This window comes from Gracilinanus agilis, chromosome 2 (genome assembly GCF_016433145.1).
Source record: "Gracilinanus agilis isolate LMUSP501 chromosome 2, AgileGrace, whole genome shotgun sequence".
NCBI lineage: Eukaryota > Metazoa > Chordata > Mammalia > Didelphimorphia > Didelphidae > Gracilinanus > Gracilinanus agilis.
In genome coordinates, this window is record NC_058131.1 from 282,361,313 (window position 1) to 282,382,359 (window position 21,047).

The 21,047-nt window shown below is 33.1% G+C and overlaps 1 protein-coding gene across 6 annotated transcripts in view; it reads left to right on the top strand.

Annotated features, from left to right (window-relative positions):
* FNBP1 (formin binding protein 1) overlaps nucleotides 1-21,047 on the top strand; it is a 194,700-nt gene that overhangs the window by 160,215 nt on the left and 13,438 nt on the right. For 2 of the 6 annotated variants that reach the window (XM_044663984.1, XM_044663985.1), the window contains exons 9-11: nucleotides 8,421-8,618; nucleotides 9,566-9,748; nucleotides 16,925-16,939. In XM_044663984.1, coding sequence (XP_044519919.1) covers nucleotides 8,421-8,618; nucleotides 9,566-9,748; nucleotides 16,925-16,939 — 396 coding nt within the window. The remainder of the gene's footprint in view (nucleotides 1-8,420; nucleotides 8,619-9,565; nucleotides 9,749-16,924; nucleotides 16,940-21,047) is intronic. The other 4 variants (XM_044663986.1, XM_044663987.1, XM_044663988.1 and 1 more) reach the window with 2 other exon arrangements.

The window sequence follows — 21,047 nt, forward strand, 5'->3', positions numbered from 1 at the left end:
TACCAACCAAGCTATCAAAAATTATTTTATAGAGGGGGCAGCTGGGTAGCTCAGTGGAGTGAGAGCCAGGCCTAGAGACAGGAGGTCCTAGGTTCAAATCCGGCCTCAGACACTTCCCAGCTGTGTGACCCTGGGCAAGTCACTTGACCCCCATTGCCTACCCTTACCAATCTTCCATCAAGGAACTAATACACAGAAGTTAAGGGTTTAAAAAACAACAACAACAACAAAAATTATTTTATAGCGCTGGAAAAAGTAACAATGCATCTAGAAGAACAAAAGGTCAAGAATATCAAGGGAATTAATGAGAAGAAATGTGAAGTAATATGACCTAACTGTATCAGATCTCCAACTTTGTTTTAAAGTGGTAATCATCAAAATAATCTGGTACTGACTAAGAAAGAGAGTGGTAGATCAGGTGAAATAGATTAGGTTCACAATAAATGGTAGTAAATAACCATAGTAATCTAGTGTTTGATATACCAGAATCACAATAAATGGTAGTAAATGACCATAGTAATATACTATGAAAAAAAATTGCAGGGAAAACTAGAAAGCAATGTTAGAAACTAGGTATAGATCAATATCTCACACTATATATACTAAGATAAGGTCAAAATTTAGGCATAAGGGATGCCACCATAAGCAAATTAGGAGATAATGGAAGAGTTTACCTATCAGATCTGTGACTAAGGGAAGAATGTATGACCAAACAAGAGATAGCGAGCATTATGAAATATAAAATTAATCATTTTGGTTACATTAAAAGGATTTTGCACAAACAAAACCAGAACTACCAAGATTAGAAGGAAAGGAGAAAGGTGGTTTAAAATTTCCTACAAGAAGTATCTCTGATGAAGAGATCTTTTATCAAATATGTAGAGAACTTAGTGAAATGTATAAGAATACAAATTATTCCCCAGTTAATAAATGGTCAAAGGACACAAACAGTTTTCAGATAAAAAAAATCTAAGCTATCTATAGTCATATGAAATAATTCTCCAAATCACTATTGATTAGGCAAATTAAGACAATTCTGAGGTACCACCTCACACCTATCAGGTTGGCTAATATGATAAAAAGGGAAATGATAAATGTTGGAGGGGATATCTGAAAATTGGGACACTCAACCACTGTTGGTGGAGTTGTGAACTGATTCTGGACAACAATTTGGAATTATACCCAAAGGATTCTCAAATTGTGCATATCCTTTGATCCAGCAATACCACTACTAGGTCTGTATGCCAAAGAGATCAAAAAAGATAGATAGATAGATAGATAGATAGATAGATAGATAGATAGATAGATAGATGAAGAGATATAGAGATGTGTGTGTGTGTGTGTGTGTGTGTGTGTGTGTATAGCAGCTCTATTTGTGGTGGCAAAGAATTGGAAATAGAATGGATGGCCATCACTTGGGTAATGGTTGAACAAATTGTGGTATGTGATTATATTTAAAATGGAGAGCAAGCAAAAAGCCAAGAGAGGTACTATCTCTTTTGATAAGGTTTAGATAAAATCCAGTATGGAATAAATGCTTCACTTAGTTTGAATTACTTTCAGTTAGTTTTACTGAAAGCATTTTTAAGGATATCCAGTCATCAGTGATGAATATTAATTTTTTTTTTTGTTCTACAGAGAGTACTTGAAAGTAAATTCTACTGATACCCAATCTTGACTCAGCCCAAATTTCCCATCAACCTAAACAAAGAGCTTTGTGTATATGAAATCAGGTTAATTTAAAGTGTGAATACCTTCTTTAATCTTTGCATTATTATATTTGTCTCATTAGCAGTGAAAAACTTTGTTACCATATAATATTATGGGGCCAGTCCTTTAATATTTGTGGTATTATAAATGTTTATTGATTATTAAATAATACCCATAAAAGGGCAAACAACTGGTGTTAAGCAAATTTTATTTTTGTGAATAGTTATAAAAAATTCCATAGTTTATACTGAAATTGTATTCATGATGGCTTGTAAAGAACCACTAATAATATGTATTTGAGTTGAACTTAATAAGATTTTCTATATTGAGGAGGCAGTAGAAAGAGCATTAGACTTGAAGTTAGTGGATCTAGGTTTGAATTCTACTCCTGAGACTACATCAGACTACTACATGACCCTGGGCAAATCACCTAATATCCTTAACTCAGTCTCCTCAACTGTAAAATAAGGCATTTGGACCATCTAATTTATAAGGTCCTTTCTACCTCTTAATCTATGGTCCTTGTAGTTGTAACCTTTTCTGCAAGCAAAAAAATTCTTGTACTGATTTTGTGTTACATAATTGAAGTCAGCTAACATTACTGTTTGAAGAAGTAAAATATTTTTGAACATTTAATTCTGTATATATTTTCTTTTTTATTTTAATTTTGAATATTTTCCCATAGTTACATGTTTCATGTTCTTCCCCTCTCCCTCAAATCCTTGTAACCCCCCTTAGCCGATGCACAATTCTACTGGGCTTTACATGTATCATTGATTAAGACCTAATTCCATATTATTGATAGTTGCACTAAAGTTACCATTTAGTGTCTACATCCCCAATAATATCCCCATAAGCCCATTGTTCAAGCAGTTGTTTTTCTTCTATGTTTCTCCTCCCACAGTTCTTCCTCTGAATGTGACTAGTTTTCTTTCTCATAAGTCCCTCAGCCTTACTCTGGATCCTTGCATTGCTGCTAGTAGAAGTCCATTACATTCGATTGTACCACAGTGTATCAGTCTCTGTGTACAATGTTCTCCTGGAGCTGCTCCTTTCACTCTGCATCAATTCCTAGAGGTCATTCCAATTCACATGGAATTCCTCCAGTTCATTATTCCTTTGAGCACAATAGTATTTCATCACCAACAGATACCACAATTTGTTCAGCCATTCTCCAATCGAAGGACATTCTCTCCTTTTCCAATTTTTTGCCACCACAAAGAGCGCGGCTATAAATATTTTTGTACAAGTCTTTTCCCTTATTATCTCTTTGGGGTATAAACCAAGCAGTGCTATGGCTGGATCAAAAGGCAGATAGTCTTTTAAAGCCCTTTGGGCATAGTTCCAAATTGCCATTCAGAATGGTTGGATCAATTCACAACTCCACCATCAATGCATTAATGTCTCAATTTTGCCATATCCCCTCCAACATTCATTACTCTCTCCTGCTGTCATTTTAACCTATCTTCTAGGTATGAGGTGATACCTCAGAGTTGTTTTGATTTGCATTTCTCTAATTATTAAAGATTTAGAACACTTTCTCATGTATTTATTGATAGTTTTGATTTCTTTATCTGAAAATTGTCTATTCATGTCCAATGCCCATTTATCGATTGGGGGATGGCTTGATTTTTTTGTACAATTGATTTAGCTCCTTGTATATTTGAGTAATTAGACCTTTGAGTTTTTTGTGATTCTGTATATATTTTCTGAATGCACACAAAATAAAAAATTTTAAGTGGAATATCCCCATTATGCCTGACTTTTTCCATAGCCAATTCATTTCCATATTCTCCATATACTTTGTACTACATCTATTCTTCAAAATAAATCTTTTATTGTAATTAAATAGGCCAGATATGTTGCAATTAAACCAAATATTTTTTTTTGGAGTCATGTAGTTCCTATTGCTTTTCTACCTCTGCTCTCTGGGTTTATTTGCTCTGATCTTTGCCAGTATCTCTCTTTTAAAAATAAGTATTTTAACATACGTTTATAAGAAGAGTTTTTTGTTTGTTTGTTTTATCAATGACAGGGAGGTTAGAGACACAGAAGGAATATTTTTATTGATTGAAAAAGTAAAATTTAATTTTTAAATGATTTTTTTAGAAAAATTTTCCATGGTTACATGATTCACATTCTTTCTCTCCCCTCCCTCTTCCCTTGTACCCCCCCCCCCTCCCCGGTAGCTGATGCACATTTCCACTGGGTTTTACCTGTGTCATTGATCAAGATCTATTATTGATAGTTGCACTAGGGTAATTGTTTAGAGTCTATATCCCAAATTATATCCACATCAACCCATGTGTTCAAGCAGTTCTTTTTCTATTTGAGTAATTAGACTTTTTTCAGAGTTTTTTATTATAAATATTTTCCCCAAATTTGTTGGATTCCCTTCTAATTTTGGTTGCATTGGTTTTATTTGTACAAAAACTTTTTAATTTAATGTAATCAAATTTATTTACTTTACATTTTGTAATTTTGTAATTTTTTCTAACTCTTGCTTGGTTCTAAAATCTTTCCTTTCCCAGAGATCTGACAAGTATACTATTCTGTCTTCGCCTAATTTACTTATAGTTTCCTTCTTTATATTCATGTCATTCACATGTCTTTAATTTTTTTAATTTTTTTTTAAACCCTTGTACTTCAGTGTATTGTCTCATAGGTGGAAGATTGGTAAGGGTGGGCAATGGGGGTCAAGTGACTTGCCCAGGGTCACACAGCTGGGAAGTGGCTGAGGCCCGGTTTGAACCTAGGACCTCCTGTCTCTAGGCCTGACTCTCAATACACTGAGCTACCCAGCTGCCCTACATGTCTTTATATTAATGTCATTCACCCATTCTTAATTTATCTTGGTATAGGGTGTGAGATGTTGATCTAGACCTAATCTCTCCCATACTGTGATATAGATGAATAGTTAGAAAAATATAAATTGCCTAGATTAACTGCAGAAGAAATAGAATACTTAAATAATCCCATATCAGAAAAAGAAATTGAACAAGCCATCAAAGAACTCCCTAAGAAAAAATCCCTAGGACCAGATGGATTCACAAGTGAATTCTATCAAACATTCAAAGAGCAACTAATCCTAATACTACATAAACTATTTGACATAATAAGCAAAGAAGGATTTCTACCAAATTCCTTTTATGACACAAATATGGTACTGATCCCAAAGCCAGGTAGATCAAAAACAGAGAAAGAGAACTACAGACCAATCTCCTTAATGAATATAGATACAAAAACCTTAAATAGAATACTAGCAAAAAGACTCCAGATAAGTTGTCACGAGGATTATTCACTAGGAACAGGTGGGATTTATACTATGAATGCAAGGATGTTTCAATATTAGGAAAACCATCAACATAATTGACCATATAAACAAGCAAACAAACAAAAATCACATGATTATCTCAATAGATGCAAAAAAAAGCCTTTGACAAAATACAACACCCATTCCTTTTGAAAACACTAGAAAGTATAGGAATAGAAGGGCCTTTTCTAAAAATAATAAACAGTATATATCTTAAACCATCAACAAGCATCATCTGCAATGGGGATAAATTAGAAACCTTCCCAATAAGATCAGGAGTGAAACAAGGATGCCTGTTATCACCTCTATTATTTAACATTGTACTAGAAATACTAGCAGTAGCAATTAGAAAAGAAAAAGAAATTGAAGGTATTAAAATAGGCAATGAGGATACCAAGCTATCACTCTTTGCAGATGATATGATGATCTACTTAAAAAGTCCTAGAGAATCAACTAAAAAGCTAGTGGAAATAATCAATGACTTTAGCAAAGTTGCAGGATACAAAATAAATGCACATAAATCATGAGCATTTCTATATATTTCCAACACATCTCAGCAGCAAGAATTAGAAAGAGAAACACCATTTTAAATCACTCTAGACAATATAAAATACTTAGGAATCTGTCTACCAAAACAAACACAGGAATTATACAAACACAACTACAAAACACTTAGCAAACAATTAAAACCAGATCTAAACAATTGGAAAAACATTGACTGCTCATAGGTAGGATGAGCTAGCATTATAAAAATGACCATTCTACCCAAATTAATTTAATTATTTAGTGCCATACCTATCCACCTACCAAGAAACTTTTTTACTGAATTAGAAAAAACTATAACAAAGTTCATTTGGAAGAACAAAAGATCAAGAATATCAAGGGAAATAATGAAAAAAAAATGTGAAGGAAGATGGCCTAGCAGTACCAGATCTTAAACTGTACTATATAAAGTAGTGGTCATCAAAACGGTATGGTACTGGCTAAGAGACAGAAGGGAGAATCAGTGGAATAGACTTGGGGAAAGTGATCTCAGCAAGACAGTCTATGATAAACCTAAAGAGCCTAGCTTTGGGACAAAAATCCACTATTTGACAAAAACTGCTGGGAAAATAAAATTTAATTTTAAAAGTAAATGTTGTATTTATTTTTTCCTTTTATTTTCCTGATATTTCTCAGTGACTTTGCCAATACACCCTAACAAATAACCCCACTTGTAACAAATAAGTACAGTCCAAGAAAATGAACCCAACGTATTGGCTATGTCTAAAAAAAGGATCCTTCATTTCATCCCTTTATTCTACCACCTCTCTGCTAATGTCAGAAGCATGCTTCACCTTCAGAACTCTGAAATCACAATTGATCACTGTGTTGATCAGAGTTCTGAAGTCTTTTCAATTTTGTTTTCCTTTACTTATTGTGCCCATTCTGTGATTGTTCTCCTGGTTGTTTACCTGTGTAAAAATTCCTACAAATCTTCCCAGGTTTGTTATATGATCTCTCTTCAGAGCACTCTGTGGTAGTAGACTTATTGCTAGAGTTATGTAGTCTATAAGTCAGTGTTATCCTGCATAACTTATTAATCCTAAGGCTAAGTATAGAACATAATAGACAGTTATTATCTATAATTGCTAAGGTAAAATTATTAAAATTAAATGTTTTTCTAATTTTGTTTTTAAGTGATATTATTTTAGATTGACACAATATCCCAAAGGATTGAGTAAATGCTTATAATTTCATTTAAAATCTAAAATTACATTAGGAATCATTTGTTCCATTTTACAGTTGTTTTCCTCAGGTGGTCTTGCTAAAATAGATATCCTTTGTTCTGTTAAAATATACATGCTATATACATATATGAATATGCAGCTATATAAAACAATATTCCGTGGTTTTTTTTCCAGTAAGTTGTTTTTGGGACAATGTATGTTGTGAGTAGATTATTTTTATTCCATGACTCATTCAGTGGAAAATAAAATAGAAATACAACCTTTTTGCAACTTAGGGATTATGGAAAACACTCATTTTTCCTTATTAAAAATATGTTGATACACTGTGGTAAAATCGAATGTAATGGACTTCTGTACTGGCAGCAATGCAATGACCCAGGTCAATTCTGAGGGATTTATGGTAAAGAACGCTACCCACATTCAGAGGAAGAACTGCAGGAGTAGAAACACAGAAGAAAAGCAACCGCTTGAACACATGATTGGGAATGTAGACACTAAAGGACCATACCAATGCAACTATCCATAATATGTAAATAAGTCTTGATTGATCATACATGTTAAAACCAGTGGAGATGCGTGTTGGTTATGGGGGGGGGTGAAGAGGAAATTAATATTATGATAAAAAATCATAAAGACTGATATAAGAGAAATTAGTATTTTAATTAAAGCCATGGCCATGTTGGTAAAATATATATATGACCAAGCCTATCTTTTAATTTTACTGCTGGAGCCCATCCTCTCTCCCGAACGCCAGCCCTCCTCAGGAAGACCAAGAGGCTTTCTCTAGGCCCTCCTCTGAATTTAAACTGTCCTATGCGTGGGGGGCGTCTGACGTCCCCTCACCCAAAACCGGAAACCAGAAAACCCATTGGAATCATGTGTAATGTAGTCTCAAAGCCCCCACGTGTCCATAGGGAGTCTGCTAGACACTTCCAAATAGCACTTCCCGGAATTTAAAACAAACAGTAAAAAACAAGAATCATGTAACCATGGAAAATTTTTCTAAAACAATAAAAAATTTAAAAATATGTCAATATGGTTGTTTAAAAACAATAGTTCTTTATTTTGTTCTAGAATCTATTTACTTGCTATTAAGTAACCTAAAATCAATACAAGCAAATCAAGCCACATATATTATCTTTGCATCTGCATTTCTGGCAGTATTCCTCTCTCATCTAATCATGTAGTACTTTGTATTCTTTTATATTTCTATAAGTGTATTTTATGTTTACTAGATTAAGGGCTTCTAAGTAGTGACTTAAAAACCTTTTGCTTTATAAGTTTCTCTGCATTAGATGTATTGCTTTGAATTAGTTTGAAAGATGGAATGAGACATCAGTTTTTGAAGAAATTTGGTGTTGTACATATTTAGCATATCTTTCAAATTAAGTAGTCCTTAGCAACATTCTTTTTCCACCTATAAAATGATGATGAAAAAGTACCATTTTGTATCAAGTGGCTATTTTGTACAACATCCTGCACATAGAGTCAATCAGTGTAATAGCTCACATTGATATATAGCACTGTACGATTTACAGAGAACTTTATAGATATCTGATGTGTAGTTTGACTACTTTAGACTAGTTATCCTAATATAATGAAGCTTTGTAATTCATTGTATACCTCTTTGAATGTAAATTTGTTTGTGTGTGTATGTGTCATTTCAGGATTCACAATTGGTAATAGAAGCCTACAAATCAGGGTTTGAGCCTCCTGGAGACATTGAATTTGAGGATTATACACAGCCAATGAAACGTACCATATCTGAAACTAGTCTTTCGAATTCCAGAGGGGACAGTAAAACAGAGCTCAAATTTGGTAGCAAATCCAAGGGAAAATTATGGCCATTCATCAAAAAAAATAAGGTACTGCTGGTTTGAACTCTGGAGCTTTCAATGACACTTTGTTTTCAACTAAGAGTATTAAATGTAAAATTTCAGAATAAAAAATGGATATATTGTTTTATAACTTTCTATTTATCTTTGAAATGAAAATATCTAAATAGTGTTGCTTTTATTTATTATGGTTGGTTATGTCTTTACCATGGCCATTTGTTTATAACTCAGATGCCATAAGGTATTCACATTGTGTCATGCATACTAACAAACTGATTACTGTGGACAGCTTTACATCACTTTCTTACATTTCTAAAATCTTGAACCTTTAGTTAACTTAGTTTGGGAAAATAATTCTGAATAAGATAGCCACAATACTTTTACTGAACCCTTATCATTCATTAACCCACTTTTGAACTCATGTTAACTTGTGTCTGTGAAAACTTTTTTTAGTTTTGACACTAGGACACAATTGCATGGCAGTCTTAACCTGGGGTTATAAAATATGATCAAGGCAATGTTTCTGTTTTATCCTTAGGATAGTCTACTTAAAATTCAGAAACACAAAAGATGTTAAACCTTGCTATTTTCTAGATGATTGAATAATTTTGAGTGCTCAGATAAATCTTCTTCCATTGATTTGTGTCAGTTCAGGTAGCTGAACACTATTTCTTTTTTGACTTATCCATAGAACCAGTAAAGAATAATTTAATGAACTGTAGTTTGCATGTAAAAGTCTGCATGAGCTTTTTATCAAATATTTCTTGCTATTCTTTTGTTGCATTACTTACTAAACCTTCACTTTTTACCATCTTATTTTAACACGTCTACATGTTTTCTTTTGGACCATGGCATAAATATTTAATTGTTTGTGTTTTAATTGCTTTGTACTTCAAATATTATTTGATGCTTATTTTTGTTTTGTGTCTTCTTGTTTCTGGTTTTTACTCTTTCACTGCTCCATCTCTTATACGTAGCTTATGTCCCTTTTAACATCTCCCCATCAGCCCCCCCCTCCTCCCCCTGCCTCTGCCTCACCCTCTGCTGTTCCCAACGGCCCCCAGTCTCCCAAGCAGCAAAAGGAGCCCCTCTCCCATCGCTTCAACGAGTTCATGACCTCCAAACCCAAAATCCACTGCTTCAGGAGTCTAAAACGTGGGGTAAGTATTGCTCTGGATAGCTGTCTGTCTTGCGCTTGTTGCATCCTATTCTCTGTGACAAGTTTTATTTGTGAATGACTTATGTTTCGCTATAGCCTCAAGTAAGACAGAGAGAAGAATCTATGATCAATTATGATCAAGAATTTCACAGTGAAATCAAAGAATACATGTACTATATGTAATACCAGTATATGGAGGAATGATTCTCCAACTTTTGACCTTGATCTTTAAAAAATAGGTATATTTAGAAGCAGTTTGCATCATCATGGGTATAAAATACAAAGGTAGAATGTCTCAACCAGAATGGGAAAATAATTGTTTATTTAATTCATTCTGGATATATATTCATTTTCCTTTCACTTTATATTTTATTAGGCATCTTCTATGTTTAAATCATATTTAGAACCAATTATTGTTATTTATAGCCCAGGATCTTATGGAATTACTATAAATCACCATGGAGCAAATAACTACTTATGAAAATGTATTAAGGACTGATAGTGTACCTAATTATTTGAAAAGGATACAGGGATCATTTTCTTTTAACCCTTACCTTCTCTCTTAGAAGCAATACTCTGTATTGGTCAGGGCTAGGCAATGGGAGTTAAATGACTTGCCCAGAGTCACATAACCAGGATGTGTCCAAGACCAGATCTGAACCCAGGACCTCCTCTTTCTAAGCCTGGCTCTCAATTCACTGAGCTAACTAGCTGTCCCCAGGGCTCATCTTTAAAAGGGAAAGGACCTGCCCTGAAATATATGATCAAGAGAATTTCACATTAGAATATCCTAAGAATCAAATCATAGTTCCTGTAGTTGACTGTATGAAGTTATGTGACATGACTATATCCAGGCTGATGTAATATGGTTTGCCCTAAAGATGGATCCTGTCCTTCAATATGAATGAACTCTATCAATTCCTGAGAGAAGATGGACTTTAATTCTTTCCTCATAATCAGATGCAACTGTTACCAGGAAGAAAATTAATATCACCAGTGAATCATTCATTGTGAATAGATATTTCACCTATTTAGAAACACTGAATTGAGATAACAAGTAATGCATTCTTTAATGCTTATGTTCGCTGTTTTTCTAGTAAAGGATTAAAACAGTCACATCTTGATATAGAGAGAATCTTTCATCTGAAAATCTCAAAATACTTTTACCTTGTCTAGTGAAAGATACTATCATGGACAATGTGGCACCAAGGGAGCAAAATAACTTGTCATTTAACATGACACAATAATTAAGAATTCAAAACTTAATAATTCTTCCTGAGATGGCAAGGAAGCAATTTACGATATGGAATATGGCTCTAAAGTATGTAGCTACATTGTCGTCCATAGTTAACAACTATTAAAGGCAACAGTGCACTGGTTCATGTTTTCTGTCTTCTACATTTCCTCACTGTCAGTTGTTTCCTACCCTATTTGTTATCACAGAAATGTAAACATCCCATCATAATGCTTTTTTTTTCAGATTGCTACATTTTGATGTGTACGGTGCCTTCAGTTTAGATCAAATAAAATTTTTAAAAAATGAAAACTTATACCTTAACATTAAGTATGATTTCTACATTTGATTTTAATAACATCACATTATATTTTTATGCTTTCATACCATTTGCTAAATTGTACAACATACTACCTTTCCTCCATTAGACTTCCACAATCCATTCGATTTAAATGCATTTGGTTTTTGAGATGATATTCAAAGGACAGTTCAAAAACCATAAATATTTATAATACTCTAAGAAAATGGCATCTAGAAAATATAATTATCAAAATCAAATGTAAAGAAAGTGGAGTCTAATTTACTTTGCCCTCATAATTTTAAGAAAGGCAACATTTTAATAACTCTAATCTTACTAAGAATTGTTGGGGGGGGACTCCAATATAGTTTCATTATTTATTTGACAGATAAAACTCAGCAATCTTTTTTTTAGCCTGAATAACACATTTTTCAAATAGAAAAAGCACTTGATTATTTTAATTCAGTTAATTTATTTTTTATTTAGGTCAGATTTGATTATCTTTTGATTTCCTTGTCTTTGGGAGGAAGCAATACATTGGAAGAAGCATGTCAGAAAAGAAAAGTTAGTAGGTCCCATTTGGGAAAATATTATTGAACAAATCAAAACAAATTTGTGAAAAAGATTTCTCGGCATGGGAAAATATGAACAGCAATTTACCTATGAAGTAATCTATAAAAACAGATTCTGATTACATTTTTAGCCATTAGCTGTTTTTGACTTCCATAATAGGGATCATAATTATTTTGAAGATCATTCAGATCTTCATATCAGATCAAATCTTCTTAGGAGAATTATAAATTCATATGTCAACTTTCAGGCACATATTTCTGAGAATTATAGAGTTTTAGAACTGGAAGGAATTACACAGATCATTCTAATCTGAACACTCCATTTTAGAGATCTGTTAGTCCATGCACTCATTTTACACTGAGATCCAGAAAGATGAGATGGTTTTTGCTAAGATCACTCAGATAATGGCAGATAAAGACTAAAGCCTCATTATCCTGACCTCTAATCTAGTGATCTTACATTATGTAGTGTATTATTTTTACCATTAGAACATAAAAGTCTTGGCAAACACTTATAAAACAGTTGCTTTCCTTCCTAATATTTAAATAAGCAAAATCAGAAGTTTTCTATTTTTGTTTTGTTAGTTGCATATTTGTGTTTGTGGGTTTTGAGTGGAAACTGTTAATACTATCATAATTAAGTTTATTTCATTGACCATATTTTGTGATTCTGACCAACTTTTCTGTATACACATAGTGTAATACTTTGAAACCTTTCATTGGTGTATCGCCTAAACATTAGCCAATATTGCTTCATCTTTATGCAGAAGACTAAATCTAAGTAAAACTACGTAGAATATTTTCTTTTGCTCTCATTGTTATGAGAATACATTTTTCTTTTCACCTGCCATAAATTAGGAATCATTTTTCTGGTTGGACTAAATGGGGGGGTTTTTTTTGGTACTTTAAAATTCTCTCTATTAAAAATCTTCATTGGTGATCTTAATATTTGAAAGTTGTTTATCAAATGCTGTCAAATTTAAATATATTGCCTTTTTTCCTTGCTATAGAACCAAGTAAATGAGATATCCAGTTGGATTCCACTTGTCCCCTTTTAACAAATGTATATTTTCTCTTGCTGATTCATCGGCAGACTCAGTCTTTCTCTTTTCACAAAGAACTTATGAAGAGGACTATAGGGAAACCTACCTATGCCTTTGAGGCTAGGGAATATGTTGTAAGTTTACATGTGATGATTGCACAGCCACTAACCCCATTTACCAAGCAACTACTGGGGAATCCAAAATCCATTTTGGAAATAACTTTATTAACAGCTTTACATTATAAAATGACAGCAGAGGTCACTTGGAGGGTCTTTGCATTTGAGAATGGAAAAGAAAAATAAAGTAAGTTATATTACAACAAAAATGACCCTTTTGTAGGTGACTTCACTGAGGCATCTGTAATAGACAAAAGTGCTTAGCCATCTCAGTTCACTCTAGTTCCTTTTTTTTTTCTTTTCAGTTCCAATTTTAGTGGATTACAACTACCTTGCAAAAGAATCCACTGTGGTGCTTGGACTTGCTCTGATTATATCTCTTTTACTCTTAATTTGCCTGATGAATTTCACAGAACCAGAGCATTGTTTCTGTAGAATGGCAAAGACCCTCACCGTGCTGTAAACTCAGAGCCATTCACTGCTTATTTTTTCTGGCACATCCAACACAAAATCATGTTATAAATATAATCAAAATAACTTTTGAGAAATTGTTGAAAAAAAAGCGTTCTGAAACATGAATAAGTCATTGGCATATCAAAATTTGAAATTTCATTTTAAAGCTTGGTTTACTTCTATCCCCTGTTTTTGTATATGAGGTTAGTGTCTATGACTGTCCAATAACACATGGATCACTGGCTTCATGTTCCCTCATGTGTTATTGATGCTTTGTGGCTCCCAAGGCTCTTCTTTGTTGCCTGCTAGGTTAGTGCACTGTCTCTACAGGTAGTTTTCTGTTCTCCTTTCTTTTGGGAATGTAAATAATAAAACTTTAGAATATTCTTTTAGCAAGCAAGAGTAGTTTTCTAATAGTGAATTAAGTCTTTAGTAGGTCCACCATTTCAAACTAGCAATAAATTTCTGTTTGCTTAAAAAATTATACATTTATTAGAAGATGTTAGATTATAAAAAAAGTCACATTTCAGAGCAGAAAACCTAGAATTTGCCTTTAAATTAAAGCATTTAATTATCTCTGTTAAATTTTAAAATGGTTGTTTTGTTTACTTTTTAAAGAGTTATCTTAAAATACTTAAATTACACATTACTATAATTAGTTGTCTTTAAAATTTATTAAATGTTTTACATTTCTATTGCCCTTTCATTTGCTAAATAGACAGGAAAAGGCCTACTTTGATTATTAATGCCTGGAATTAGCCATGTTTTTATATAGACTGTAGCGCATGTAGCATACTTTTGTGTATTACATACTGCTTTATAAGTCAATATTTAGGGATTTTTATGCTGTGCAACATAAGTATTGTCTGTATATACAAAGAACTCAACTTGTATCGACTATATCTATGCTAAAGTTCACAGGAATGCTAAAACAGTTCATTTCAACTCTCTGAGTCAGAACTATCATAGCTCCCTTTTCTCTAGTTATTTTTATGTTTCTTTTATTTTCCTTTTTTTTCTAACTTTTTCTATCTTTGTAAAAATTCTCTAGACAGAAAGGCAAAAGGTAGGCAGATGGGGTCAAGTGAATTACCCAGGGTCACATATCTGGGAAGTGTGTCTGAATCCTAATTTGAATCTATATTTTCCTGACTGCAAGCCTGGTACTCTTATTTACTGTGCCATCTAGCTATTCCCATCTTTTAAAAGTGTTTTTTCTCTTCCTCCTTTTCAAAGCCTTTCTCTTTTTAATATGAAAGTAGTCTTTTACTTACTAGCATGTTGCATTTTTAAATTTTTGACCAGAGGATAATTTAACATGGAGTGTTTTCTCTTGTTAGATCTTATAAAAGCAACTATTTTCATGCATTTTATATCAATTACACGATAACTCTACATTTCTTATGTGACATTCAGAAATGTCTTTTGATTTGTTTTTTCCAGCTGTTTTTTAATCTTCATAAAGATGACATGTAAAATCAGAAAGGTTTCATTATCTAGTTCATTAGAGTTAGATCTCAAATTTTCTCCTATTTAGGAAGCAGTAATAACTTTGACTTAGTTGTGAAGAACTAGATGTTTTATTTGAGTCCAATCAAGATAATTCAGAAAAATTGATAGTCATTTTGTAAAGAAGCATTCAATTTTCATAAGAAAGAGAACCTAAATTTAAAAATCTGAACTGTGAAAAACAGTCTGCACTAAACAATATGTAGTCTTATAAGTTTTCAGCTTGTTAGAAAGGTAAAGAAGTATTAGTGCTTTGTGACTTCTGGTAATAGCTTTTGCCTTTTGAGATTCTTGCTACAAATTTGGATATCTGCTCTAACTTCTTGAATTTCTGTCATTTTAAATTAAGCAGTTTTAATACATGACAGTTTTTGTTTTATATATTTTTTCATTTAAAAAACAATGTAAATAATGGGTTTTTCTTCCAAGTTAAAAATACTGCCTTCCTACCCAAGATGTTCTTTGTTTCATAAACTAGTGAATTACAGAAGCACATTTTTCCTTTTCAAGTTTTGAGGTTTCTTTCTGATTTGGGCTCTTTTATTGGATGCTGTCCTTAATTTTAAACAACTACCATGGGGTCTCAGCCAAGGTTGCTAGGTAAGGGTATATATACTGTGGCAGTGGATATTACTAAGTACTTGGCTTTCAGAGCTGAAACAAGGAACTGTTCAAAGGAAAATCTCTTGTAGAGGTACAATACCTGTTACTTATATGAACTATACTTACAGTAGCATCCTTCAGTGATTTATAAAATGTTGGTATATTTAACAATTCTGAAGATTGTTCTTCTGTAGAGAAGCTACTCATTGGGAAAAAGTGATATGGAAACCCAGGTAGGAAAGGAAGATGATGTTTGCTTCTAACATAATAATCCAAGACTCCTTGCTCAAAGAGATGATGTTGAATGGAGGATTATAGGAGTAATTAATAAGCATTTATATAGTGCTAAATATGTGCCAGGCACAGTGATTTTTTTTATTACAAATATTATTTGAACTTTACAACAACTCCAAGGCACCAGTGTTGTTAACCTCATTTTTAAAAAAAATTTTTTTAAACCCTAATATCTTTTATATATATCTTTCTATATTAATTTTATTTGTTACAGGGCTAGGCAATGGGGGTTAAGTGACTTGCCCAGGGTCACACAGCTAGGAAGTGTCTGAGACCAGGTTCAAACCTAGGACCTCCTGTCTCTAGGCTTGGCTCTCAATCCACTAAGCCATCCAGCTGCCCCTGTTAACCTCATTTTATAGTTATGGAAACTAAAGTAAATAGAGATTCAATAACTTTCCTATGATCATACATTTAATGTCTTAGGCTAGACTTGAAGTCAATCTTCCTGACTCTAGGCTCAGTGCTGTATCCACTACACCACCAGCTGCCTCATTGGAAATCTCACACAAGTTTCTGAGAAACTCTCAAACAATTGAAGGCTATATACATAGGTGTCTTTAAGAAACATTCATAGAGTAAATTTCCATTCTTCATTTTTCTTTCAGTTTAACTTGAAGACTTTTTATCCTTGTCTGTCTCTGGTGAAAAATGTGCCATGCTCAGAAGTAGTTTTTTTAGTCTGGGTTGGACTTGTGAAATTTAGTGAATATATGACAGCCTAATTATTATCATTGAGAAATATTTAATGTCACCCTGCTTAATGATCATGAGTCACATTGTACTGATATTTAAAAATTAAAAAATTGCAAGCACAAACTTCACTTTTCTTCCATTTTTACTTGCTCTAGCAGCATGGTAGCTAATGGAAATTTTGGTAAGAGTTGGCTTCTCTTGTGAACTTTTGCACAGATTTGCTATAAATCATTTTCACAGCCCGACAGGTGAATGTATGTGTTATGTTTTAACAGTAGAATTGACAAAGTTCCTCTTCTGCTGATATGCTCTTGTTTTTTCTCTTTTTTTTCCTGTATCCCTTCAATTTTTACATGAAGCTTTCTCTCAAGCTGGTAAGCACAATTAAACAATGCATGTCCTATATTTAATCACAGTTTCCTTTTATGTTTCATATGTGTGCTATACCACTTGCACCATCCCTGTGAAATTAACTATCTGAATTGTGGTTTGTATGGTTTTGTTCTTGTTTCCTTATTAAACAGCTTTGGGTACACAAGTCTAGAATGGAATAGAAATTATTATAATTCATTCACTTATGATTAACTCCACTTAAAGTTTTTCTATCTTAATAATCTGGTACTCTAATAGAGTATTAAAATCTGACCAATTGTTTACATAACCTTATACATACGTATATGCATGTATGTGCATACACATGCAAACACTTATACTTTTAAATTTTCTACACAGTTTATACCAACCTAATGGATTAAAAATAAAATGTTTTAAGTCACCGATATTTTGAATTTCCAGCCTGCTTCTTTAATAAACAGAGGTGGAAGGCAGAAGTTAGGAAAGTAATTGGGATATTTAGAATACAGGAGTCAAATTATTGGGATCACCAAGATCTAAGGGAGAAGCCCAATGATGTAACTTGTCTTTGATGGATGAATTTTAATTAGTTTATTTCAAGAAGTCACAAAGTTGTTTTTTGGGAAGTGAAAGAGCCTCTTACTTTAACAGAACAATTTCCAGGGTATTTGGTTTTATTTGTGCATTTACTTTATAGTTCTAAATCTTTTGATCAAAATTAACTTAATCATCACATATTTATGAAAGAAAAATAAACCTGTAACAAAAATAAACATACTTATAAAAGAAGATAACAATGGTATGTCTGTGATCTATGGCTGTTAGCTTAAAATAACTGAAAATAATTAATAAAGCTTTAAGAAACAAATTAGACTTAAAATCAGAATGTGGTTTATGGTGTGGGCTTTGTACTTAGAGCACTGTATTTCAAGACTTTGTTTCTTTTTTTACAACTTGTTTTCATGTTCTGGGGCAATTGACCAATCTTAAAAAAAATAATTTCTGAGCCTTAGAAGGGTTTGGAAAATCCTCTTGGCTTAAGGCCTCTACAGGAAAAAATATATTCATAAGCTTAAACTTTAAAATATCTAGTTAATTAGCAATATTAATTTGGGATAAATAGGCCAATTGAGTCAGAGTCTCTAGATGCCCTGGTATTATCTTAAAGAGTCCTTCAGTCGTTAGGTCTAATCCTAGACATATTTTTGCTCCTTAAACTCAAGTCTCCAAACAAAAAACCTATTTCTCATGAAGTGAACCAGTTTATGGAATAACAAAAGTTTTGAAGATCATTAATTCTTCTTTCCCTCATTCTAATAGTAGTAGTAGTAGTAGTAGTAGTAGTAGTAGTAGTACATATATATGTATATGTATGTATGTATTTCTGCTTCTATAAGCTACGATACTAGCTACAAACATTGATTTTATTATTAAATTTTTGTTTCTTTTATGCCAAGAAACTATCTATATATTTTTAAATGATGTTATGAAGACAGGCTTTATATCATACATCTCAAGAAGTAAACCCACCTCTTGCACTGGTTCCTTTTGCCATAGGAACAGTATAACACTAACATGTCCCCTTTTTCAATTATACTATATTTAAGACATATCCCAGGAATTGCTTTATCTACTTTTACATGCAAATATAATTCCTACTATAGTTCTAGACAGAATGATAAAAGCTTTCTTGTGATAATTAGAAACAAAGATCTTTGTTAAAACCAATTCCAAGCTTAACCTGGAGTTTTTTTAATTATAATTTTAAAAATTACTTCTACTAATGTTAGTACCAGTTCTTTAAACAAAACAAAGCAAATCCAAAAAAAACTCACCCAAATTCCTTATCTTCCATCTTATAGTTAATACTATATATTGATTCCAAGGCAGAAGAGCTGTCTTAGTAAGGTAAGGGGTAGGCAACAGAGAATGACTTGCCCAGGGTCACATAGCTAGGAGGTCAGCTTTGAACCCAGGACTTCCCATTTCTAGGTTTGGCTCTTAAACTACTAAGTCACCTAGCTGCCTCCTCCAGTTACTTAATTCCAAAGGCATCATAAAATCACTTTAGGATATCTCACCTGCCCAGAAAACAATTTAAAATTCCTTCATGGTCAAATAAACCACAACTAATACAATCAAGAAAAAGTAACTGAAAAACTATAGTTCTCCCCCTTTTCCCGGATATGGCCTTTTTTTAGTTAATTAAGCAAGTGTATTTCCTTTGCTTTAAAATTTTTTAACCCAAGCAATTTATCAGTATCATTTTCTTTACAGATAAACAATAATTATGAAATGAGATTATATGTTTGTTGCAAGGTCTTTAAATACCAGATGTTTTATTTAGAACTCCCAATATAACTGTACCATCCCGGTTCATGGAATTAAGTCATATGTTTTGGGGGTAAAAAGCACCTTAACAATCTCTTCCAGTTCCCTCATCTTGCATATGAGAATGGCAAAGCCTGAGGGAGGTGAAGTGACCTAGGCCAGTGCTTGGGTCTTGGGACACCCACTCCAACCATCTCTTTCACACTGAATTACCTCATGAACTAAGGAATCTTTATAGTTTTAGAAATATTGATTGAAAATTTTAGAAAATACTAGAATATTAAAATATTCAAAGAAAATCAGCCCATAAATCTGGTCTATTCATATACATAAGGCATTGTGGAAAGAGTGATGAATTTGGAGTTACCTAGGTAAAAATTCTGGTTTTGCCACCTGGGTGATTAGGGATTAGGGGAAAGGCTTTTAACCTTTCTGACATCATTTCCTCATCTGTAAAATGAGATGGTTGGACTAGATGGCTTTATAAGGTGTCTTCTAGCTCAAGCTATATATGACACCATGAAAGAATATTTATGGCTTTCAATTCTTTTATTTAGGGTGGATGAGAAAGGGGAAAAAATGGAAAAGAAGTAGAATAAATATACCTAATCCCTTAAACCATTGATGGGCAAACTATGGCCTGCAGGCCAGATGTGGTCCCCCTGAAATGTTCTATCCGGCCATGTGACATTATTCCTAATTTGATGAATACAGTGAGTAGGATACAATACAATGAAACTTCGAAAGAGTTGCCTTAGAAACAGACTGATAGATGAGCATTTCCTTTCCTTTGGCCCCCTCTTTAAAAAATTTGCCCATCCCTGCCTTAGACTATCAATCAATATGATATTAGGTTTACTTATAAGTATGTTTAGAATATGTTGTTTATAATATGCTTAGCCTTATGAATTACATTGTCACTAGTACCCTTAATAATAATGATAACAATTTCCCCTTATTTTCATATTTTAATTATTGAAGGAATTGGTGATACACAAAAACTTTCTGGCCACTCAACTATACATATGACTTTTATAAAAGCCTCTTGTCAAAGTTAATTGAGTAAAAGTGTGTCTCCAGTGTATGGGAGGAGAGTATAGTTTTTGAAAACTGCCAGAGCTCAAATGAAAAGATCCCTGCATGGTCTTTTTGACAAAATATTTGCTGAATCACATACTCCTAAGCAAAGCAGTCTGGCATTTTTACATAATCAGCCTAGAAACTTGAAGTCACAAGTACTCTTTTGAGCTCCTTGGCAAAGGGAACTTGGTTTTCAAATTACATTATCAAAGTCCCCTCTCTTTACCCACTCTCAAGCCAGCCCTACTCCTTTTTTAAAAAGAATTGAGATTTTAAACAAAATCTCCTTTATACTGTTTCTGACTTATCCAGGTCAATTGAATGCATTTCTCCTACTCTTTCTCTAGTCACAGTTTTCTGACAAGTAAGGGATATACTCAAAGTCAGAAAGACTCTAACTTGATCTTCATATTCTTTACTTTTAAATAGCATGTGCACAAGAAAGCTAGCAACTGTTTTTGAAAGACTCAAGACTACCAATATATTTCTTCAGCTAGAATAAGGAACAGCTGGGGTTTGATATAAAAAACTGGGATATTGATCTTGAAGCAATGGAAGGCACACAGTATGAACTTTGCCACTACCGTAAAGGTAATGAGAAAAGAGAGTCCCAGAGCATTAAGTAGAGATAACTTTTTTTATGGCACATAGAACTAGGTTGTATTTATCTATCGACTTATGAAATTCCTTGGGTCCAGGCTGACACTCATAAGTTTT